Here is a 26209-nt window from a genome sequence, read left to right on the forward strand (position 1 = left end):
TATACAATAATCTTTATAATTTAGTATGCAAGAATTTAATAAATGAAAAAATATGACAAAATGCTTCTTATAAATGAATACTTGAAAGTATAGATTCCTGGGGCACCTGGGTGGCTCAGTTGGTTAGGGGACTGCTTTCAGCTCAGGTCATGACCTCAGGGGCCTGGGATCGAGCCCCGCATTGGGCTCTCTGCTCCTCGGGAAGCCCACTTCTCCCTCTCCCTCTGCCTGATGCTCCCCCTGCTTGTGCTCTCTCTCTCTCTCTGTCAAATAAATAAATAAAATCTTTAAGAAAAAAATAAATGCTAAAAAAAAAAGAAAGAAAATATAGATTCCTGACAGAATTGTCAAGAAACCGGTACCCTCATGTATCTTGAAGAAATTGAGATATAACTTCCATATGAGGTTATTTATTTTTCCAAACATGTGCTATTTATTCAATTTAATATTAATGTTATTTATCTATTAATTATTTATAATTGACATTGATATATCATTATATTGATAATATCAATTAATATTAATGGTAATAAAATTAATATTAACCCCTTTGGCTTTAAAATGTGTACTTCCTAAATAAATTAAAACACTTTGAGTATGTATTTACTCACCTTCCTTCCCACAGGTTTAGAAGATAAACTATCCATGTAAATGTTATTAAATTTTCCATCATTTGATTCTTCTGTATCAAGTGCATTCTTTGATAGTTTTAAATAATTTATATATTTTTTTAAAAAGATTTTATTTATTTGACGAAAAGAGAGACAGTGAGAGAGGGAACACAAGCAGGGGAGTGGGAGAGGGAGAAGCAGGCTTCCCGCTGAGCAGGGAGCCCAATGAGGGGCTCGATCCCAGTACCCTGGGATCATGACCTGAGCCGAAGGCAGACACTCAATGACTGAGTCACCCAGGTGCTCCATAATTTATATTTCTTAATTGAAAAAATACACTAAGTGAAAAAACTTTTTAAAAAAACTTCTAAGAACAAAGTTGACCAACAATAGTACTTAGAAATAGCTTTGAAACTCTGTAGTAAATTGCATCTTGTGAGCACTCAAAATGAAATAATATAAATTTTCTCTAGGGCCACAAAAGTAATCATGCATTGGACAGATGAAGAGATACACATTTATCCCAAATAATTCCATATATCCCTACGATGTTATTCCAATTGCTTAAATGTGTTATTCCCATAAAATGCTTTAGTTCTCATAAAGCTTATGGCCTTATTTCTCTACTTTTAAAGTACTCCAAAGAGGTAACATATACTGTGACAGCCCTGAAGGTACAATTTAAATGGAAATACTAGAGTATTTTGCTTTTTATGAAAGATATGGTTCTGAAAGTTTCAGACTATTGACACTTTTTGGAAACAAAAACACAACTTGTGTTAAAGTTACTATTTTTTTAATTTAAATTCAATTAGCCAACATATAGTACATCATTAGTTTTTGATGTAGTGTTCAATGATTTTCTAATACATTTTCTTTATAATTTTAATTTATAAATTCGAAATCTTTATGTTCTCAGTAAAATGGGATAAATCCTCAATTTATTAATTTTATCTTAGTGTCTTGAGACTCAGCAGTTTATATTATTCCACTTTCAAAGATACAGGGATAAGATTAATATCTATACCTTACAATATTGTGAGAATAAAAAATAATAATATGTTATGTATATGACAGAAGATAATATAAACATCAGTTATTATAATCTCACCACATATGGAAATCATTTGTGAAAATACTTGTCCTAATAATACTTGGGAGAAGAATTCTTGTCTCCTTTTTATTTAATTTTAGAAGTTCAACCTTTTAAATATACTTAAGGGCTAATGGCAATAGAGTTTGTGCTAATAAGGAAAATATCATAACTAATATTATGTTTTAACTGTAACTTTGTCTTAAACACTTGAAATGATATAAAGAGGCATGATAAGCTTAATTATACCACTCTATTTTACCACAGACAAGTGATGGCATTCTTATTGTTAGCGAAAATAATGTACTCTCAAAATCAGTATCAGTATATACAGAGTATATAATCACAATTGTTATATTTTACTATTCAGAAAAATAGTAATTTTGTATCTGCACTTTTTATTATCAATTTTGTGCTCTTAAGTATAATACTGTGCTTTAGATTTAAAAATTGGTGTAGGTCTCTCTTCTCCATGATTGCCTCATGTCAGGATAAAAAGTGATGCAAGTATGAGTGAAGAAAGAAAATAATCCAAAAGTGTGTGTAAATCTGTAAATATTTTTGATATAATGAAGATACCTGGGCAGTACTACAAATATAATGTAGTAACATGTTTTTTCAGTATCCTTACATTCCACATGCCACTTCATTGGTAATTTAATTAGTGTTTATCTTTACTTTTCACTATAGTAATGCTTTGAAAATACTACTCAAGATATAACAAACCCACAAAATATGAAAATGCATAACAGAGATAACCTCACATTGTCATCAACCTCTGTATGCCTAAGCAATGTCAAGGTCTCAGAATGAGGTATCCTTGGTTGGCTCGGGTCTCTGATTTGATTATTCTGCCACTCTTCAAAAAGACTGGTTCTCCAGTGCTTTGCCTTCTTATACCACTTTCCCCCATTTTTGTCTGAGTTAGGTATTTAGAATACTTGACTTCGTTTACAGTGAAAAAATCCACATGAAAACTAATACCTAAAAGATTCAATGTTCGTTAGCATACCGATGGTGACTGGATCCATCAGTATCTATTTTCTTTCCAGAAAGCTCCAAAAAGGTGCACCATTATAATCATCTATCCAACCTTCAAATATCTTTAATAGCTAGAGAAAACTATTCTAAATAATAAAAGTTAATGTATAAACTAAAAACTGAGATGCCAATGAAAGAAATGTGTGATTTTTTTAAAAGCTATTCAATCAAATTATCTTTAATGAAGTAGTTCCTAAATAGGACAGATTACAAGAAAATTTTTAAAGAGTCCTAAAAAAAGGCTTTAAAATTTCACTGAGTTTTTTACGTTCAAAAGTAACTACATTGGTGATTAAAGCTTTGAAATTATAAGCATGTTCTTAAGACAATGAACAATGGTTATATTTAGCTATCTGCTAGAATGTGTAAAATGCTTCATGAGTTTAATATAAAAATGAATTTTATAAAGTTCTCTAATTTAAATTAAGCCTTTGTAGTGTATATAGAAGTAACATTTTCTAGAATTCATGAAGTCAAACTTCAGAGGAAGTTCAACCTCAAAAGTTTTTTCTCTACTGGCAAAGCAATGGGGAAATCGCATTGAAACTAGCTAATTGAGAATTTGGCCTTCCAGGTGATTTTTTATAAAACAAGTAGTTTGAATGTAAACAGTTCTGATAATTGCTTTTATCCTCTATCTGCCTATGTATAAACATTCCCCTTCCCCTAGCAAAGAAACCCAAGATATAATCTTGATGTAAGATAGAAATGTTAAAAACTTCTAAGAGCTGTGTCACCTAAGTGGTAAATTTATTAACAAAATCCTTTTTACTAAGGACTTGAATACCACAAAATACATCTTGTACAGAACTGGGGAGAGTTTTTACTTTTTATTCTAAGATATTTTGGAAAATATGATGGTTAGGCTTTGATATATTGGACTCAAAATTGTTTGGTTTTCTTTTTGTTTTTTAAAATGATAGGTTAATTTGTACCCTGCTAATATTTTTTAAAATTACAATTAGATTCTTGTCTCTGCTTTAAACCCTAAAAGTAATGGTTTATTTTACAATAAACAATTTCAGCATGGATTGGTCTCACTACAAGTATATGGGTTTCCTGTAATCAGAACCTTTTTCAGCACTTATATTGTAAAATAGGCAATGTAAAATATATAAATAACATAGAAGGATAAAATCTATCCAAGATGTTTTGGTAAATATATTGAAATATTGTTAATACATTATCTATTAAAGATTTGATATGTATTAGTATTTTTAAAAAATGACATTACATTAAAAGTGTGGAAATTTTGAGAAGTCATTTTGAAATTTAGTTTACAATAATTTCTTACAAGAAAAAAAAAGATATAATTACCCACCACCTTAAATATTGACAGAAACACTATTTTTGTTATTGATCAAAAGCTATAAAATTGGATAAGCCAATGAATGACAATCTTAGAAAATGCCTTAAGTTTTCATAAGCCAGATCTCCTAAAACATTTTATTACTAATAAAATTAATTTGGTAAAGTCAAAGACTTCATTATAATTTGAATGCTCTTTGTCATTTAAACAGTATTGGAATACTCAATTGAGTTCTTAATCAAAAGCTTAGCATTTCTGCTCAAGCAGAATAACAATTAAAAATATATAAGTATATATGTATATATATACTATATATATATGTATATATATAGTATATTTATCTTCCACAAGACAGTTTTTAAAAAATGGGGACTCTACATGATTTAAAACAGAAATAGAGACTATATTTTACCCTAAAACATTTTCAACATAAATTATTATAAGGTCACAATTCAAGGGAAATATATGTAATTTATATAACAATTTCAATCATAATATGTAAATCACATTAAAGAAGATTGAGACACTGCAGTTCAGAAGAGTTCAAATTTCTTCATTGCTATATGTAAAGAAGTCAGTTATCTATATCAAATAATCTTTTTATTATCAACCATTCGAACATGTGATTTCACTTATTTTTTGCTGTTTTCTTTGATATGGAATTAAAGCTGATACAAATTGGCCTTTTATTTTTTGGGAGTGGCCAAACTGATGTGATTGGGGAGGGGTTGAGAAGTGTTGTTTTTTGTAAAAATTCTTTCTTTAATCATATTTTCAGAGAGGTAAACATACTTGAATGCTAAATACCTGACCTTTTCAAATAAATGCAGACCTACCTTGATTTTCACAATAAGCCTCTATTAATTTCCATGAGACAATGTTTTCACAAATGTAAGGCAAAACAGATGTTAAATTACTTAAGAGAACTCATAATTTAAATAATTAAAACTAATTTGTGTTTAAAGCTATTTGCAGATTTATTAGAGAAACAAATACAAATATGCATTTCTACAGAACTGTTTTTTTTTTCCAAAATGAGCTTAAAACTTGTTCCACAGTTTTTACTTGTTTATATATCTATGGTAACCCAAGTATTGGCTTCTGTACCACTTGTAATGAGACAATTGCCCTTCCATTGCAATTATAAAAAACTATTTAAAAAAAAATTCGGCACATACACGTTAAATATTTTTCCTTAAAAAAATAATCTAATCAAAATATTGAATACTTTAGATTTAAACAATATTTTATTTACAAATCTGTTTTGATTACTTTATTAATTACACAAGGTAATGTTTCAATTTTCAAGAACAGTTTTTTTTTTTAATATATAGACCAGTGGAATGACATCCTATCTAGTAATATGTACTACACTTCATTTTTTTCAAAATTAACATGACAAGTTTTCTAATACTTTCATTTTTTTTGGAAAAAATGTTATTTTATTGGGGCACATATCTGATGAAACAAAAAATAACATGCAGAATTCCAAAAATAATCTGTTAAAGTAATATGATACTTACCCTTTATGTAATAAGACATCTATGAACAACAGTGCATAACAATATTATGTATTCATGTTTATGAGAAACCAAGCAGGAGGCAAAATGAGTTCATTCTGCTTTCTAATCATGTGCAATTTCATATGGCTGTTTGCATCATTTAAATAAAGTGTGTACATTAAATTTCTAAGACTGCATTGCACCCAAAATTATTATGGATAGCCATGCTTGCCCTGTATTTAATGAGTGATGAATTTCTCCTACTAACAGAGTAACTGGTCTCAAATCGTGTCTGTGATGTAAAAGAGTATTAAATTATATTTTCATCTCTTTTCAATTGCTGCCTTGGAAAGCAAGAATTCCCTTCTTGGAGAAGACTTACAGTAAGTAAAATTTACTTAAGGACTCAGTGAGGAATCAGCATGTGAATCAAGAATGCAATATAAGAATGGATTAAAAAAATGTGATTATCAGTACCTTTGTTGAAATCTATTACCACCATTAAAATTTCCAAGGAAAGATAGGGCCTGTAACATAGGGGTTCCATTCATTGTTAAATTACTAAAATCTACCAATTTAATGCTTTCATACTGTTTATTTTTTTCCAATAGAAAAATAAATCTCATACATTAGAAGTGGTACACAAAAAACTGGGATAAAATTTATCAGATTCTTGATAGCACCATTTACACATTCTTAAAGTAAACATTAATATGCACTTTCTTAGAAAGCGATATAAATATATAATACAGGACTTGCTAACCTCTGTTAACCATCTGAATACGATGGAATAATCTATCTCTACTGTGCAGGTAGGCTGTGCATGGTGGTGTGGCAATATAATTTTAAAAGTTTGTTACAGATGTGATGGGAAGCTGGAAGGAGTCGAATAAGCAGAAAAAAGAGCTTAGATCTATTGTAAGCAATGAGTCGAAATGAGCCGTTACAGGTTAGAATTTATCTTTGTTTCTGATCATTCAATGAGAAAATGACTTCCACAGAAATAGATACATTTAACTGTTTCAGGAGTGGGGTGGGTGAGGTGAAGTAGGATTGAAAGTCCTACAGGTAATAGCAATAACTGGAAGTGCAGACGAAATTGGTCTTCAGTGCAAAGAGGAAGGCAGCCGTTTAAAAAGTCTAGGTGCAATGTTGTGGTGCTGAAAGAAAAGCTCCCAGTGATAAAGGAAAAAAAAAAACTGCAATGCAACTTCAAGCAGTAATTTTGTGGTGCTGAAAGGACAGCTCCCAGTGTTGAGGAAAAGATCTTGGATCTAGAATGAGGTGTCCAATCTGTATGATAAACAGCACACTGTGTCTCAGAGCGCCCATTCAATCTCAGTAAGTAAATGAAATATTGATTGAAAGTGACCCTGAAACAGAATGCATTAAAAAGACATAGAAAGCTGCAGAACTGAGGTAATTCGTATTCAGCATGTTCACCAGCCTCCCTATAGCAAAACAAGTCTATAAATAGTTGCATTTCATAAGATGTTTGGCCCTTGTATCATCAGTTTTCTCCATTTTGGATCAGTATAGCTGAACAGCCATTGTTACATGCCTACCTGTGGCAGTTTGAAGCCATACTAATTTTCTTCCAGTAAATTAAAGCATCACATCACAAATCAATTCTACATGGTCTATAAATTTCAGAGAATAAGTTTTTAGACAGCATGAAGCTGATTTACACATAATGCACACAAACCCTTATCTGTTACCATAAATTAAAATGTAAATATCTTCAATTTAGCTTTCAGATTTAACTAACATATAACCATGCCAACTAGCAAAAGTTTAAAATTCCCATTTACAATTAAAATTGAACTGAGTGCATTTTCAGCAATACTAGCTAATAAAATACACATAATTGTTTAAATGGTTTGGCTTCAAAGTAACATTAAATTCCAGATGAAATGCATGGGCTCCACAGTGGACTACTGGAATTTTGAAATAAAAGGTTGAAGATTTGCTAAGACTGAACAAAACATTTTAAAGACCCAACATTTGAAATGCTTCTAATACACATCCTAGATTACTTCCTTTCTCTTTTTCAACTAAGTGGGGCCCCAATCTTTGCCTTTGTTCACTGCTGACTCTGAGACAGCATGGTGAAAGAAATTTACATAGATATTATTTACTGTTAATGTATTATAAATGATCTGAGACTTGTGACATGCAAGGAAAAAATGAGACGGGAGACAAGTGATGCTACATGATGAACTAAGCACATTTATAATGATAAAATGAGTAAATATAATAGCGGCAATGCTAACCACTGATTCCACGAGATACACTATTTGTCAAAACTTACACAGCTACAGAGTATCGACGATAAATAGTCATTACCAATTAACACAGTTTACTACAGCTTTTCTCTTTCATTTAAACAAGCATATCATTCCCTTTTAAAATCATTCTCTAAATAAATATTTAGAGATAGAGAACTCTAAATGAAATAACAGTCCAATGTTAAAAACTAAAAAAAAAATGAATCTACTCTTACAGTTTGACAGAAATGAATTATTAATAGTGGAAGGGGAAGGGATCAGGAAATAATTTCAAGTTCTCAATGTCCAAAAGTAAATTGCACAGTAAATCAATATGAAATGAAGAGTCCATATAGTTCAATGAACAAAAGGGAAAGTTCATGAGGACAAAGATCACAGTTCAGAGAGAGGCTGGACGAAATTCAGACATGGAGCATCACACTCATTGTTCTTTAATTGGTTGCACAGAAAGGAGCAGCTGGGATGCCATTTAGCTTGCTAGGATGGACGTAATCAATGGGTTGAAGTTGAGATGGAAGTAATTCTCTTTTGTAATTCAGTTGCTCAGCCAGATGATCCAGAGGTAGCCAGCATTTTATTTTTGTCCATTGAATTTAAGACTGCATGCACAGCATGAGGAGGTGCTTGGGGATGGATGCCCCTATGAGTGGCCTTGAGTGGGCAAACTCAGAGGTTAACAGATGGTGTGTCAAATGGCCTGGACAGTTGGCACTCAGGAGAGGTACAGAAGAGGGTGACAGTTGTTGGGTCTTGGGAACAAAGGCTTACTTTGAAATGACCTGTCAAAAAGCCTGACAAAGGTAGATCACACTACCTCTCAAGATAAACTGCCTCTTCTAAATAAGCATGCAGGAAATACTGTCTGGTTGGTGACATAAAAATGCTCCACAAAACATGCAAATTACCGAGTATTAGAAACTGCATTGGCTGCTAGCGCCATGCTGCAAAGACTCCATCATGGGAGCAAACAGCTAAATCACAGATAGCTTCACAGTAAAATCTACATTCACAATACTAATAGGTTTCTAGTGTTAACAAATTATACACAATTATAAGCTCTTAAAATGCAACATACTTATCAAGCAGTTGCAGATAATGAAACATTATCAGCTATCAATAATTTGTTGGCACTTTCACTTTTGTTTATAAAATTTCCAATACACTGTACCACAGTTATGTGTCTAAACAGTGAGGATGTTAATGGAGTAATGACTGTTCTACTGGCCAGGCGATGGGATCAGTAGTGAATTCAGTGCTTAAAAACAAATGTACAAACCTCTGAAGAGGTGGGACTCCATGTGAGAACTTTTGTTGAACTTACAAATGATGAAGAATGGGCCATGGCCAGCATGCAGCATTATTTCCATTGTCTAGTTCAGATGGAGAACAGGTGCTTTTATTGATCTGTAAACTTACCAATATAATTTTCCACAGTTTTAACCTTTTAAATATTTTACAGTGCTTTTATGCAACTATATTGCTTTTTGATCATTTTAAATTTAAAACTTATTTTCAAAATATTGTCTCCTACTTCACTGTGCCCTAAGCAGGAAGTAAGACTTACATGACAGTGCTTTGGCCTCACTCCATTTTAGGTCACTGACCCCACCATACTCAACCTAACAGTAGTTAATTTAGTGTTATCTAGAACTAATACTGAAAACTATACGCATATCCCTGTCTACATTCAATCATTAAACTACAATAATGCTGGTAAAATGGCAGGCTTAAATCTTACACTAGAAACACCTCTGACAAATATACACAAGCAAAGTATAGAGAACAAAACAGATCAAGAAAAAATTCTTTCTATGAAACATCTGGTAAAACACATATTATTTACATATACACATTGTCAACATAGTCGCATTCATTTGCATAATTATATATTAATAACAGAAAAACTTCACTTCTGCAAAGTACAGTACATCCTTCTTGAAAATGGGGTAAAGGAGGGGTTAAAACAATCTGATGTATAATTGGGGCACTCAACCCACTTTCTGAGGATTGGCAGCCCGCACTCCTTGCTCATATGTGATCCTTTGTGTAATTAAATACTGAGCAGCCTGTGTTGCAGCTGGTGTTCCAGTAATGGTTACCTTCCGATTCCTTGTGCCAGGTACGAATTCTCCTTTTTTGGAGATCTGTATCCTTGCACCAGTCAACTCCTGGTATTCCACTAATGTTTTCCCTCCTTTGCCAAGTATTGCACCAACTAAGTTTTCTGGCACTGCTATTTCAACTACATCCTTTGATCCATCTGTGGATTTTTCTGTTCCTAGAATGGCACTGGCAGCTAGGGGAGAAGCAGCTCCAAAATATCCATTGGTTGCAGCAGTAGCAGCAGCCAGGCTACCTAATGCAAATGTCCCCGCCGTGCCACCAGCTGTGCTGCCACTGGCTGAGGCTTCACTGGCATAGGTGGCCAACAAATTGGCTGCTGCTGCTGCTGGGTTGGCACTGGCAGCTGCTGCAGCCAAGGCCCCTGTTGCTGCTGCTTGGCTGAGACCTAAACCTAATGTGTTGAGATTATATCCGTAGCTGGCTAAAGTATTAAGTGCAGAGGTGATGGCCACCAGGTCATTGCCTGTGAAGCCCGATAAAACTGCTGGAAAGGCTGCAACGCCAGCAAGGTTAGCGTGTCCTAATAGCCCTGCAGCGGCGGCAGCAGTTGGTAACACTTCAGCAGTGTTTGCATAAGGAGATCCGGTTGGATTGGAATTTGCCACTGGACCTGTAACATTGGCATAACTGATATTGAGACAGCTGCCACTCTGTGGATCCTCTTGTATCTTCTGGATGATAAGTTCAACAGCTTTTCGGTTTTGTTCAGGTTCTCCACTCACAGTGACAACCCTCTCTTGCAAGTTGATCCCATCAGGTTTCTGGGAAAGCTGCACCCAAGCCCCTGACTGCTCCATTATAGCCTTCACAGTAGCACCTCCCTTCCCTATTATCAGACCTGCTGTGCTGTTGGGAACTATAATCTTTACCTGTAATTAAAAAAAATACGTATAAATAATACTTCTGTTCTGCGCATACATATTATATTACTTTGCTATCCTAGAAAAAGTAAAATAATAAATTGAAAATTAGCTTAAACATAATTTATGGACGATAGAAATATCACAACTTCTAAAGCGACTTTTGCTGCATTTTAATACAATTATCTTGTAAAATCAGAATTTCCAAAAGAAAAAGCAATTTTCAGTTTAAAATCATTAAAAATTTTCCCAGAGTCTTTGTGCATTGCAGAAGTTATAAGAAATTAGTATGTTCTAAAAAATGGGTATCAATATACATCAATGGTAACATTTTTATATAGCGCCAAAATAAAAATAACTGTTGATATTCTTCACCTCTTGTAGCTTTAAGAATACCTTTGGTCTAAAACATACAAAAGCAAAGAGTGCAGGATTATGATGCAAAGTTAGTAAAGATAAAAGCAGTAAAGTTTTAGCTTGAGTCCCTTCGGAAAATTAATTTCATGTTCCTTATTACCTAGCAATTTTTGTGTTATTCAAACCTTACTTATTTCATGACTAATATTTTCAGAGGTCAACAAAATTATTACTAGTGGTATTTTGATTTTTCAATGAAACTGACACACAACATATAACTTTATCAAAATAACAGACATTTCTAAATAGTTAAGATAAAAAATTTCAATCACTTTAGGGAGGTGAGGAATGATATTTGAGTATATTACCCAGATGTTCTACTTAAATTTGTAAAATGACTATTTTAATTACATAGATAATTCTCTTTTTTGGCAGTCGTAGCTACATTTTAAAAAATAGGGCTTACAACCATATTATCAAAGGTTACTGAAAATTTACTGAAGTCACAGGAATAATTACAACAATACGATGTGACCATATGAATAGAGGCATTTTAGTTAATTTGTATAGAAACATCCATCCACAAAACCTAGCCTATTTGGATTTATTTAATTACAATCAAATACTATTATAAAAAGGATAAAATCAGGAAGGTATTTTTCCTACCCCCCGAAATTAAAATATAAATATTAAAAATTTTATTTTGGTAGCACAAAGATATGCGTGGCACTGTTTTGTGACTCACTGGGAAGATCAAAAACTGGGAGTGTTGTGTCACTGACAAAGCACTAAAGTAATTGCTTTCCTTGTTCTAGATATTAAAACAGGCAGGTTGAAGTGACTTGTTGAAATCTGAGCAGGAATTTAGTTGAGATATTCTATGAAATATTTCATTAGCTAGTTTTCAGCAAGTATTGCCATGCTATATTTAAAACACAGATTTGGGTAAAAATATTTTAAAGAAATACAGCCATGCATTTCTGGCAATTTTGCTCTTGAAGGAATCAAGCAGCAAAAGTATAAATTCGAATTCTAGTCTGGGTCACCTCATAAAATATGTTTACATGTATTAACACACATGTACACACACACACACCTTTTTTTTCCACACATATAATTTATAGGAATGGGATTTTGTTTCATTCCAATTTGTCTATAAAATAATTTCATTTTATTGAAAACAATCTAAATTTTCTAGAAACATTTCTTAGGAATGTCAAATATATCCTTCATATTCCTCCTAATTAAGTGCATTCAGTTTTAAGAAGTAGGCTGAGAAATAATTTTTTAAAACATGTTAATTTGTTAATTTTGTTCACAGACTTTTTTGTAGAAAATTATTTGTCTGAAATGCTGCAGTATGTTAAAGTATTATAATTAGGAAGTTAAACCATGATTACTTCTTACACTAATTATAAAGATGAATTAGAATCATCCTTACGTTTTATCCTGTGCACATGAAGTACTGAGAAAATTTACTTTTAAGGATTTAAATATCTGAATGTTAAATATGATTATATTTTATAAATAAGTACTTCTTTTTAAAATCAGAACATTTTTTATATAGTTGAAAACATTTATATACTGGCAAACTATAGTTTTTAACATAATTTTTATGTTTTAACATAATTTTTATGAAGAAAAATACATTAGTTAACCAAAACTGTCATAAGAACTGTTCTTAAATTATTTTAAATTTTAATATCACTATTGTTTTGCCCAATGTAATGATTACCTGCATGATTATAACCCAAGAAGAGAAGAGCACATGAAAGGTCAACTATGGGAACTGTCCTACTGACTGTCAGTAAAAAGCAATGAAATATATAAATTTATAACATCCATTCTAAAATCACCTTAAGCTTCTATGAGATGTGTGAAGATGACATTAATTTATACTACACCGCACACCAGTCTCATACTATATTTACTGCATCCACAGCTTTTTTGGTAAAAACTCTTGTACTAGTTCTATTCTTCCAAAAGAACTTGCTGATGTGTGCACAACACTGCCATTATTGCACATTAGTTTGTCCTTTCTTTTCTTGTTTTCTCCTTTCCTCATTTTTCTTTCTTTTCAATATTCAAAAAAAAATTCTGAAACAATGTATAGTTCAGAAATGGTGAACTTCTCATAACCATAAACATCTTCTAAAAAATCTGTCTCTTTGGAAATGGAAAACGACACCATGCCATCTATCTTTATATTAAAGATGTCCTTATAATTTGAATTACTGTCAGACCACACAAAAAAAAGAACAGAAAACAAACTTCATGTAATAAGTACTATTCCCTGGATTTTAGTTTTAACTATTTGAAATAATCTTATATAAATTACTGTCAGCCATAATTGCTATTTTATCAAATACTGATGTGGTTCCCAATTTTTGTTTGTAGAATTTACATTTGTCCATATATAACTACATAAAGGTGGGTTATGATTTAAGAGAAAACATTAATGATTGCACATTAATATTTATAGTAGCACTATTTAACTTTAGATAGTAATAATTCTGCATAAGGTTACTGATCTCAGATATTAAATTAAAAATTAAAGAAAATATAAGTATAAAAAGTTATTAAATTACAAATTTTTTAAAATGTAAATACTTAATAGCCTAGCCAAGGGAACATGTCACCTAACTTTTATTTTTGACCCAAAGAAATGAAAAACCTCTCAGATTTATACTTTTTTCCTTGAAGACTTAAAAAAAATATGTTATCTATTTGCACACTTAATCTAATATGGACACAAAGAGGAAACAAACTCTGAAAAAAAAAAAGCTGAGGCAAAAAGAAAAATTGATCCGTGTGCATAATATCTTAGAAAAAGTAGTATTCTATTTCCATCTTATGGGTCAGAGCCAAGAAGTGAGGCACCAGTGTGGAAGCTTGGAGATAGTGGGCTACTGAATACTGGGTGGGGTAGGGGAGAGAAAGGGAGGGTGGAAAATTATGTAAGATGGCTACTTGTTTACTTCTTAGACATAGGGATACAGCATTTACCGAAGAAAAAGTCTGTGCACTGATAGTGTTTGCTTCCCCAATGAGATGATAAATAGCAAATTTTAATTATATATATGGCTTCATTTTCATTGGTGAAGTCTGTCCACATACTGACTCACATAAGTATATATGTACTTATTCTAAAGAATTGAGAAGAATTAAAAAAAAAACAAAAACAAAAAACTGGATCCTAAACAGCATATAAATTATTTGGTGTAACATACACTAACTAAATCAGATAAGTTGTTGACAGCTACAAATCAGTTTTCAGAACTATTCTATAGTTGCTATCATCAATTCAATCATTAATGGAATGCTTACTGAGTGGTCCAGGCCATGTGTTGGGAGTTAGAGATAAAGGATATATATGACACTGCTCCTGCCTTTAAGGAACTTTTAGATTAGTTGTGGAAAAAGATGTACAAATGTAACAGTGCAGTGAAGTCTTAAAAGTGCTGGTATATAAATACATGAAGAGTACAAAGTAGACACAAAGCCTAACTGGAAGGAGAAGGGGTAAGAAAATCTTTGAGAGACAATGATTATTACGTATCTAAATGTCTTTCACATTTTGTGTTCTAGAAGTATCCTGTTCTTTATCAGACATTCCTGTAAGGTTGACCAGTTAGTTATCTCTATGTTGGAGAGGTTCCATTCACACCTAAACCCCTTTTAATAGTGATCATGTGCTTAAGTATTGTTTTTAAAGAAAAAAATACTTAAATTTTCCCTGTTCCTAGATTTATAATTATATATTATCAAATAATTATAAGATTAACAATATAATTATGCTAATTTTACTAGTATCAACTGCTTTTCAGAAAAAATAAAATGACTATTTCTCTATTAGCAGCCAAAGAAGAACCTCTATGGGAATCCTATAAAAAGTATTAAAAATACCAAATAGGTAGGTTTTAATGTTGATATGTTTCAATTAAAAATAAATATTAAGCAAAACAAATTTACTCCTTTGCCAAATAAGAACTAAAACTCATTATGGTCTTATAAAACAATGAAAGTGTCTGTAATCATAATTCTTCATCATCATGGCAGGAAAATTAATTATTTCATAAAGCCATATTTTCATATAAATTCAAAACAAGCTCCATTATAATTTAAGATACCTCAATTAATAGTATGGACTACTTAAGGGCTGCCATATTATATACCATATATGCATGGACTTATATCTATAAAGCAATGCCTATCAATAGTGGATACCTTTCTTTTATTCTTTCATTCAGCCATGCTGATCTTCCTTTTTCTGGCAACAGGCCCTAATCTTCCTTTGGGAAATACCCTCTCTCACTCTTAGTGCATGTGCTTCAGGTAAGGCTGACAACCTTCCAATGCTCTAGGAGTGGAAACATAACAGAGCCTGACACATCACAATTTCCATACCCCTGGCAGTTACTGATTTGGGATTGAGCATGTGGCCCAGGATGGTCCAATGACTTAACCTGAGAATTTGGTAAAACCGCTGAGACAGAGATACCTGTGTTTCTAATCTGGTAGAGCACAAGCCTGACATTACTAGTGACTATCTTGCCACCATATGGAAAAAGGAAGAACCTGACTGAAAATAAAGTTAACCTGGATAAAAGGAGTCTACAGAAATGGAGAGAGAAAAATTTCTGACAGCATTTTTGGCATCTCAATCTAATCATGTCTAAAGCTAGCACAGATCAATATAACTCCCTTTTTAAGTCACTTTGCGTTGGATTTCTATAATTTATAACCAGGCAAGTAGAATATTAGAAAACGTTTTTACATTCTTATTATATCATATATTATTTGCCTATCCAAAAGAAATACTGACATTTTGTTGTATCTCTTGATGCTCTAAAAGTCAAAACATTATAGCTCTGGTGAAGAAACACAAGTGGATTACTTAATTTACCTTTTACCAAGATATACCCTACATGATCTAACAGAATAAATCTCTAATATTTCCCCAATGTATTACACCTCAGGCTACTGAGGCACCATTTTGTAGTGTCCAATGAAGATGCATGTGTCATTTTGGGGATCTATATTGAATTGCAGACCAAAGTAAATTGAAGACCTCATATCTTTTCTTTTGATTATAGATTTTATACACATAAATAACTGCCATCCTGAAAAGTACTGATTTGACAAAATATGTACAGGATGGCTACATGAATACAAGTATCCAAATAGAACAAAAAAGCCACTCTTCTAACTCTCTACTAGTCTGTTTAATCTACTCCACTTTTGATAATCAAATCAAAGGCAACACAGTTGTCATAAGCATGCATAATATTATTGTAAAATACCATGCTGTCTTTTCTTATATATCTTCACCAGTCCTTCCCCCACCACTGCCAACACCAGGTTTCAAACCTGGGAGCCATCTGTGCCTTTTCTTGCTCCATAGATCTCTACATCCTGTTATGTAGTTTTATTTTTTTCTCCCTAAAATGCTTCTTGCCCAGACCTACTGCTTTATCCTATCTAAAGAAATGTGTGGTATTATAAAGATAATCTAGAGTAGGCAGTTTGAAGGTACAGGCTCTCACCCTGGCTCTGCTGTGTGACCTTTGTCAAATCACTTCAGTTTCATCATCTATAAAATCAGAAAACTTGGTAAGATTATGGATGAAGAGTTTTTATTTTAGCATTATAAAAAACGCTACTCAACAGCTGTCAGTGACGACTCCCCCATTCAGTTACCTACTGAATTATCTAGAATCCTTATGTAGACGTTCCAAATTCTCTGTATCCTGTCCCTGACTTGTGTTCCCAGCTTCATCTTTTAAGACTGGTATACCGTGCTGAATCCAAACTTTACCTTCTAGTTCTTGGATATACTCTGTATTAGTCATTTTTCCATGTCTTTGCTTATTATTTACTCATTTGGTCCAACTGACTCAAATGTTATCCACCTATATTCCCACACTGTTCTTTCCCTGGAAATGTATACATTTTTGCCTCCTGAAATCTTGTATGTCCTGCAAGAACAGTTCAAATGCAATATAGTTTGTAAACTCAATCCTGGTTCCCTAAAACCAAAGTGTCAAAATATTTTTCTGTATTTCTTATTATGTTACTTATCCAATGCTGGCTTATATTAGCATACAACAGATATTTACTTCTCTTACAGAATTTTATCTTCCTGAAGGCCATTATCTTATTTAATTTTGTCTTTATTATTTGCACTTAGTTGATGTTATCAATTGGATAACTGTTTAAAAAAAAACAAAAATATAGATTAATAAGAACTAAATAATAAACTATTTAAAAGATTCCATCATGGCTATACAGTCATGTATATGTGCATGTGTGTAAAAAATATGACATTGGGTTCTTAAAACAAGAATAGCTTAAAACAAGAATAACGTTATCATCTCTAAAATCTAAATTCAAAGACTATCCTTTTGGCCGGAGCCACCATCTTCCAGTAATTTGCCAAAATGACCAACACAAAGGGAAGGAGGAGAGGTACCCGCTATATGTTCTCTGGTCCTTTTAGAAAACAAGGAGCTGATCCTTTGGCCTCATAACATGTGAATCTACAAGAAAGGTGATATTGTGGACATCAAGGGAATGGGCGTTGTTCAAAAAGGAATGCCCTACAAATGTTACCATGGCAAAACTGGAAGAGTCTACAGTGTTACTCAGCCTGCTGTGGGCATTGTCGTAAACAAACAAGCGCAAGACTCTTGCCAAGAGAATTAATGTAAGTATTGAGCATATTAAGCACTCAAAGGGCCGAAATAGCTTCTTGAAGCATGTGAAGGAAAATGATCAGAAAAAGAGGGAAGCCAAAGAGAAAGGTACTTGGGTTCAAGTGAAGTGCCAGCCTGCCTCATCCAGAGAAGCACATTTCGTGAGAACCAGATGAAAGGAGCCTGAGCTGCTGGATCCCATTCCCTGTGAATTCATGGCATGATAAATGTAAAAAAAATAGAAGACCTCAAGACTGTAAAAAAATAACTCAAAGATTATATTGCAACCATGTTGAAATACACAAAAGATAAATGTATAGATATTTTAATCTTATCATAAAATTACTGAAACTAGTAACACTCACAGATTTATGGTCATTTAAAAAACCACTAACATTAAGAGTGGATGTTGTCCTTTTTAAAATGTTTTTCTGCATCTATTGAAAATGATATGGTTCTTATCCTTTCTTTTATTAATGTGGTGTATCACGTTTATTGATTTGTGAATATTGAACCACCCTTGCAACCCAGAAATAAATTCCACTTGATCATGGTGAATGTTTTTTTTTTAATGTATTGTTGGATTTGGTTTCTAGTATTTTGCATATGTTCTAGATTTTTGCATCTATGTTCATCAGAGATATTGGCCTTTAGTTCTCTTTTTTAGTGGAGTCGTTATCTGGTTTTGGTATAAGGGTGATACTGGCCTCATAGAATGAATTTGGAAGTTTTCCTTCCTTTTCTATTTTTTTGAATAGTTTGAGAAGAACAGGTACTAACTCTTCTTTAAATGCTTGGTAGAATTCACCTGTGAAGCCATCTGGCCCTAGACTTTTGTTTGTTGGGAGTTTTTTGACTACTGATTAAATTTCTTTGCTGGTTATTGATCTGTTCAAGTTTTCTATTTCTTCCTGTTTCAGTTTTGGTAGTTTATACAAATGGTGTTGGGAAAACTGGACAGCAACATGAAAAGAATGAAACTAAACCACTTTCTTAAATCATACACAAAAATAAATTAAAAATGGATTAAAGACCTAAACGTGAGACATGAAACCATAAAAATCCTAAAGGAGAACACAGGCAGTAACCTCTTTGACATCGGCCACAGCAACTTCTTTCTAGATATATCTCTTGAGGCAAGGGGAACAAAAGCAAAAATAAACTACAAAATAAAAAGCTTCTGCACAGCAAAGGAAACGACAAAACTAAAAGACAACCTACAGAATGGGAGAAGATATTTGCAAATGAAATATCTGATAAAGGGCTAGTACCCAAAAATCTATAAAGAACTTATCAAACTCAAAACCTAAAAAACAAATAATCCAATTATAAAATGGGCAGAAGACATGAACAGACAATTTTCCAAAGAAAACACACAGATGAACAGACACATGAAAAGATGCTCAACATCACTGATCATCAGGGAAATACAAATCAAAACTACAATGAGATACCACCTCACACCTGTCAGAATGGCTAAAATTAACAACAGAAGAAAAAACAGGTGCTGGAAAGGATGTGGAGAAGGGGGAACTCTCTTGTACTGTTGGTGGGAATGCAAACTGGGGCAGCCACTGTGGAAAACAGTATGAAGGTTCCTCAAAAGGTTAAAAATAGAACAGCACTATGATCCAGCAACTGCACTAGTAGATATTTACCCGAAGAATACAAAAATACGAATTCAAAAGGATTCATGCACCTTGATGTTTATAGAAGCATTATCTACAATGGCCAAATTATGGAACCAGCCCATGTGTCCATCAACTGATGAACGGATAAAGAAGAAGTGGTATAGATATACAATGGAATATTATTCAGCCATAAAAAAGGAAATTTTGTCATTTGCAATGACGTGGATGGAGCCAGAGTGAAGCAAAATAAAACTAGTTAGAGAAAGACAAATCTGATCTCACTCATATGTGGAATTTAAGAAACAAAACAAACAAGCAAAGGGGGAAAAAAAGAGAGAGGCAGGCAAACCAAGAAACAGACTCTTAACTATAGAGAATAAACTGATGGTTACCAGAGGGGAAGTGGCTAGGTGCAGGGGGGATGAGTAAAATAGGCAATGGGGATTAAGGAGTGCACTTGCTGTGATAAGAAAGTTGTATGGGTATGTTGATCACTATATTGCACACCTGAAACTAATATTACACTGTATGTTAACTAACTGGAATTTAAATAAATTGTGAAACATTAAAAAAAATACAAGAAAAAAGATATACTTTGAAAGTAGTAAAAAAACGAGAAAAAATCACTAACATTATAATAGTTAAATATTAAATATGCACTATATCCTTTTTCTTAAATTTTCACTGATGTATTGATTTTCCTATGATATTTTTTAGTTTCTTACTAAGGCTTTATGACTACTCTTAGCCATAAAAAATGTAGCCAAGTTGGTTGTAAAAGTCCAGAATACAAATATATCAGTGTTTACTTGATTAAGTGATGAACTGAATCCATAACATGACTCAAATGATAGTTTCTTACTGAGTCATAATCACAATTTATAAGTGGTGCAATTACCTCCTATCCCTTGCCTTGCTTCAAGCAATTGCATTTTTACCTCAGAATAATTAACTCTAAAAGTTTTGTAGAGATTGTACTTCATTTTATGTCTTTTTTCAAAGGACCTTACTTTACTTGCCCCTCTGGCTGCTAGATATGAGAGAGAATGACAGAGAGTACACCTCTTTTTGTGTGTCTCTTTGGAAGAAGACAGAAAATGAATGATAATCCCCATGAAGTTTCTAAAGGCAAGTAAAGTTCAACTATTTTTTACTTAATACATTATTTCATGTTGCCCCTTGAAGTATTATTAAAAGTTTTTTTTTCTTTTGATGACTGCTGCATATTTTAAAGGTATATCACATCACATTCCAGAGAGGGATACACTTAGGTATCAGAAAAATAGGAAAAATCAATTTTTTATAGGTAAGAACAAGGAAAAGAAAAGCACTTTAAACTACTTCTGTTATGTTGAGATGCTAGGCACTCTAGACATAATTATGTCAAAAAAAGAAAAAATACTAGAAATCAAATAATTATAAAGAAAACACAAGGGTTGTAAATGATAAAACATTTTAGGGCAGCTTATTATTTACAAATGAAAATAATTTCGAGCACTGTCATCTTAATGCTTACTAAACTATATTTTACTAAAATGAGGTTAAATTTCTGGAAGTCCTATTTGTCATCATTGTCCATGTGTCAAATTATCAAAAGTCTCTTAGAAATCATTATTATTATTGCTGTTATTATTTTAAAGCATCTCTTCTTTGACCAGCTCTTTCAGAGTATATATAATAAGATAAATGTTTAGTGCTCTTAATTCTGATTAGTGAAAAAATGTATTTGAAATATTTGGGGTTTTAATATGAAAACTAATGCTTTTAATTTAATATCTTAAAGGCTATAATGTCAATTTAAAAAGTGAAAAATGTAGGGGCTGTGTTCATGGAAGCGGATGATGAACAGTGATGAGAGATAAGGAGAGAGGGAATCAAGAATTCTATTTTGGATATTTTAAGTTTGAAATCCCCATCAGACATCTAAGTGTTGATACCGAGCAGGTGATCGGCTATGGGTCTGGAGATCAGAGGAAATTTGAAAGTTAACATAGAGATAGTTATTTTATTTTATTTATTTATTTTATTTTTTTAAAGATTTTATTTATTTATTTAATTGACACAGAGAGAGAGAGAGAGAGAGAGAGAGAGAGAGACAGCATGAGGGGGAACACAAGTAGGGGGAGTGGGAGAGGGAGAAGCAGGCTTCCGGCTGAGCAGGGAGCCGGATGCGGGGCTCGATCCCAGGACCCCAGGATCATGACCTGAGCCGAAGGCAGTCGCTTAACCAACTGAACCACCCAGGCGCCCCGAGATAGTTATTTTAAAGAAACAGGAATGGATAAGGTAGTCTAGGGGACCATAAAAGTGAATAAACAATTCATTAAATAGTGAACAGTAAAGAACTGTGTTTGACAAGAAAATATTAAACTGCTAAAATCAATCAAAGATATTCAAGGTAATCAGCAAAATTAATCACTAAAAAGAGGTGAACCAGGAATGGTCTATTAATCTCTTTCTTTTAAAAAATGTGTGCCAGTATGCACTGCTTTTGGAAATCACACTGTAGTATACATTAAGTTATAAAATGAGCATAATCTTTACCTTAGTTTCTCTCCTTTTGTGATCCTTCTGGGAAATAACCCAAAACACAGAAAATATATACACAGAACAGTGCATAGGCACTACATGCAATTATAAAAGAGTGTATAAAATAGAGGCGCCTGGGTGGCTCAGTCATTAAGTGCCTGCCTTCGGCTTGGGTCATGACCCCGGGGTCCTGGGATCGAGCCCCGCATCAGGCTCTTTGCTCGGCAGGAGCCTGCTTCTCCCTCTCCCTCTGCCTGCCACTCCCCCGCTTGTGCTCGCTCTCTCTTTGTCAAATACATAAATAAAATCTTAAAAAATAACTGTGTGGAAAATAACACAAAATTCTAAAATATATATAAATACGTATGTAGATTTTGGATTAAGTAGTGTAAAATTATATGCAGGTGAAACTGAAATGAAGGGAATAATAGAGATCGAATTTCAGGTGAGCTTTTTTTCCCTTACCATATAAACTGTGTCTTATTTTAATATTTTAAAAGCAGTGTAACAAAAGGAAATAAAAAAATTACTCCCAAATTAGGCGCTGAATAAATAAATCGTGCAAAAGCAGGATAATTTGTTTAAAATAGTTTTAGTACATTTCCGGTAATTACTACATAATTATTTATTTAGTGCCTGTTGTGTGCCAAGCACTGTTCCAGATGTTGGGAATTTTATAGAAGTAAATAAAACGGATAAGATCTCACTTTATGAAGCTTACAGTCAGGTGGTATCATAAAGACTACTAATTATTTAAATTTATATTATAAAATTAGTTGAGAAATGACATGAGATTTAAAATATACTTTTAAATTTTAAAATAAGGAAATTTAAAATTATAGTTTTAAATAAGAATCATGTAATTAAAATAAATGCCTGTTTATGAAAACTACAAAGGTAATTTTGGAATTTAAAGCATTTTAAAATTCTGAGTTTATTCATAGATTGACTTGATACTCTACAATGTAACCAAACTAATTAGATATTTTTAGAAGTAAATGTCTCAACTATGTTTGAAAATCAATCTCTACTTAAACTTACGTAACTAGATAATTAACTATAAAGAAACCTTTCACAATTTGGGTTTTAAATTTTGTTTTTACAAATTTTTGATTAAGCCATTTTTACCCTTAAAATTAAATACTGTTACTTAATTGAAAAGATTGATGTGCCATATTTTTACATGACTTAAGATATTATTGAAGCAAATATAGGTGCTTGTAGGCATTTTAGATTTACTAATCAAGCTCATACAACATTTCTTATATTTAATTTTACCAACAATTTTTCTGAAGCCAATACTTTTTTTTTAAATAATACATGTTTGCATTTCAGTATCTTACTAGTAAAGTTTGATAATTTACTATCACAAATGACCATTGTTAAGAAAATGAAAATTTCATAAGTTATTCGTATTTAATTAACACGGGATAAACAAACAAATATTAACTAAATAAAAGGCTACAGAAGAATGTCTGTAATTTAACAAACTGTATTATTAGTCACAAAGCTAAGCTTTTTCCCTATATATGGATTGAAGTAGTTCACTTCTAATATTTAATGAACCATAAATAAAAATACATTAATTTTATAATTTCTATTATTTTGCTAGAAACAATTTGCAGTTAATGAAATAGAACATTTCCTTTTCCAAAAATATTTTTAAAGAGTAACTTAAAAAACTGTATCATCTAATTGAAGAAAAAAAACCAGCTAAACAAACGCTTAAAAAATGAATTATAAAGGTATTAGGTTTAGAAGAAAAGATGTAAAAGATCAACTTATTATCTCCTAGAATGTTCCCTAATCAAAGACAAAAAAAAATTAGAAAAGTCAACAATGAGAAACAATTTTTTATTCTATAGTGAGCAGGAGTCAAATTCTCTCATCCGGTAAAACTACTCTTATCTGAAAGAAAATGCAAAGACATTCATTACTACTTCTAAGCATTTTAAAAAGAAAATTAAAAGGTTGAAAATAAACTTGATAATTACCCCTTTTATTTGAAAGATTAGAAAAAATTCTATTGAACTGTACACCCCCCTCCCCCACATACACACACACACACAGAGCAAGAAGACTAATACATGTCTGGAGCAAAGAGCATTCAGGGTTTTGGTTATATAAACACATGTATAATGTTCTGTCTTGAGAACATACTGTGGTATAAGAACTACTACTGCCACTGCAAGGAAAACGCTGATGAAATACACAAACCACCTTTACCTAGTAGATAGTCCGGAAAGACCAGAGTATTGCAAGTCTGCCTATTTAGGAGCCAATGCCTGATTTATTTATGGTATGTGAAATAAGCAACGTTACAGAGTGACTATTTCATTCTTTTTCCCTGAAGATTACCACTTTCTTCAATCAAAATAACTGAAAAGCCCTAGACTTTCCATAAACATTAATATATCTTCATATGAAATCATACCTTCAAAGGGGACTTTAAGGTCATATAATCTGGTATTTACCATATGGTGCGTTATGAAAATATAAATTATGTCCTTTCAGCAGCAATTTTTGTCCTCAGGCAGATCCTCTGATTCCCATCACTGGGTAAGAACACACCATCTACGGCATAGCAAACTAAAAAACTTAGAAGTTGGCAATGGAATGAATATGGTCAGGAAGCACTCATTTAACCCTTTTCCATAATTTTGGGCATGAATATTATTGCTAAACAATCTTAAAAAATACTACTGTAATCTGTATATAAAAATCTCCAAGGTAAGAGAACTCCCGACCATACCTGGGAATCGTCAAAGACTACTAATGCTATCTGAAAAGATAATCATCCTTTGTAATAATAACCTTTCACAGATTTAAATTGTACTAGTTAGTAAACTCTACTGTTCTCAATGCTAAACTGAACACCTACCCTTCAACTTCTGCACAAATCAAATATTTTTCTTTAATATTTTTTCAAATAAAGTGTGTTATCTCATGACAAAAGTTTTGATAAATTAAAGTTCGAGAGAAGAAACAGTGTTAATATAGTACACAATCATCATCATTTTAGTCAACTAATTTGCAGTTTTCATATAGTAAACAGCCTCAGAAAACATTTCTCTATTCTTTAAATATACATGTCCAATCTTGTGCTAGACCTATTAAATAAATACCTCCATAGGTAATTTTGATGTGAAGCTAGGAATGAGAACCTCTGATGGATTAATTAAGAAAGAATGAAGGAAAATATTACAAATATTACACAATTTAATTTGACATAACTTTAAAATATGAAACAGTTGTCATTTCCTTTGCTAGTTAATAAGTGCCTTCTCTAGGCCTGAAACTTTTCTCTTGTGACCCTTCTTGAAACTCCTCAATAAAGCATTCCACGACTATAAAAAGGAGGAGCCCAGTAGCTCAAATAAATATATAATGTCAAAGATGGTCCAATCTTCCTCTTGGGAAATTCCCTCTTTATACCACAACTGAAGCCATTATTTTCTCCATCTTGTTTTACATTCTCTTAGTTAACATTTTAAAAACAAAGTAGAGAGATAAACAGAAAAAGTTGATAATGTTCATATTCCTTGTCATCACCCTGATGATACATGAACACAAGATGTTTTTTGACTATTAAACATAGGGCCATATGTTTCTTACCAACTTCATATTCTTTAGATAATATATTATGAACACTATTCTAGGCCATTTTATGGGGCTCTAACTCATTATTTTTAATAGCTTCACCACATAATATTCTGTAATACTATAATTTATTCAGTCACTCTCCTGTTAAAGAGGTCAGGCTGTTTCCTAACTTTTGCCATTGCAAATAATATTGTGATATACACCCTTTGTCCCTATATTCCTGTGTATTGGTGCATTAAGTTTTACTGGATAGAGTCTCAAAAGCTGCAATTTTATAGCATTTCTTACATCAACATTGTATAAGAATGATTATTTTCTATATCTGTGCCAGCACTTTTATTTTTTTTTTTAAAGATTTTATTTATTTATTAGAGAGAGAGAGAGAAAGCACAAGCAGAGGGAGTGGCAGGCAGAGGGAGAAGCAGGCTCCCTGTTGAGCAAGGAGCCTGATGCGGGACTCAATCCCAGGACCCTGGGATTATGACCTGAGCCGAAGGCAGACGCTTAACGGACTGAGCCACCCAGGCGTCCCATGTGCTAGCACTTTTAAATTTATAAACACATAT

At 32.5% G+C, this 26209-nt stretch overlaps 1 protein-coding gene across 6 annotated transcripts in view; it reads right to left on the reverse strand.

Annotated features, from left to right (window-relative positions):
- Positions 1-4487: 4487 nt before the first annotated feature.
- Positions 4488-26209, reverse strand: part of NOVA1 (NOVA alternative splicing regulator 1) — a 152001-nt gene continuing 130279 nt past the window's right edge. For 3 of the 6 annotated variants that reach the window (XM_032404859.1, XM_032404860.1, XM_032404862.1), the window contains one exon: positions 4488-10837. In XM_032404859.1, coding sequence (XP_032260750.1) covers positions 9833-10837 — 1005 coding nt within the window. In that variant the 3' untranslated portion in view covers positions 4488-9832. The remainder of the gene's footprint in view (positions 10838-26209) is intronic. The other 3 variants (XM_032404857.1, XM_032404856.1, XM_032404858.1) reach the window with 1 other exon arrangement.

The sequence above is a fragment of the Phoca vitulina genome, unplaced genomic scaffold, assembly GCF_004348235.1.
Source record: "Phoca vitulina isolate PV1807 unplaced genomic scaffold, GSC_HSeal_1.0 scaffold7, whole genome shotgun sequence".
Lineage (NCBI taxonomy): Eukaryota > Metazoa > Chordata > Mammalia > Carnivora > Phocidae > Phoca > Phoca vitulina.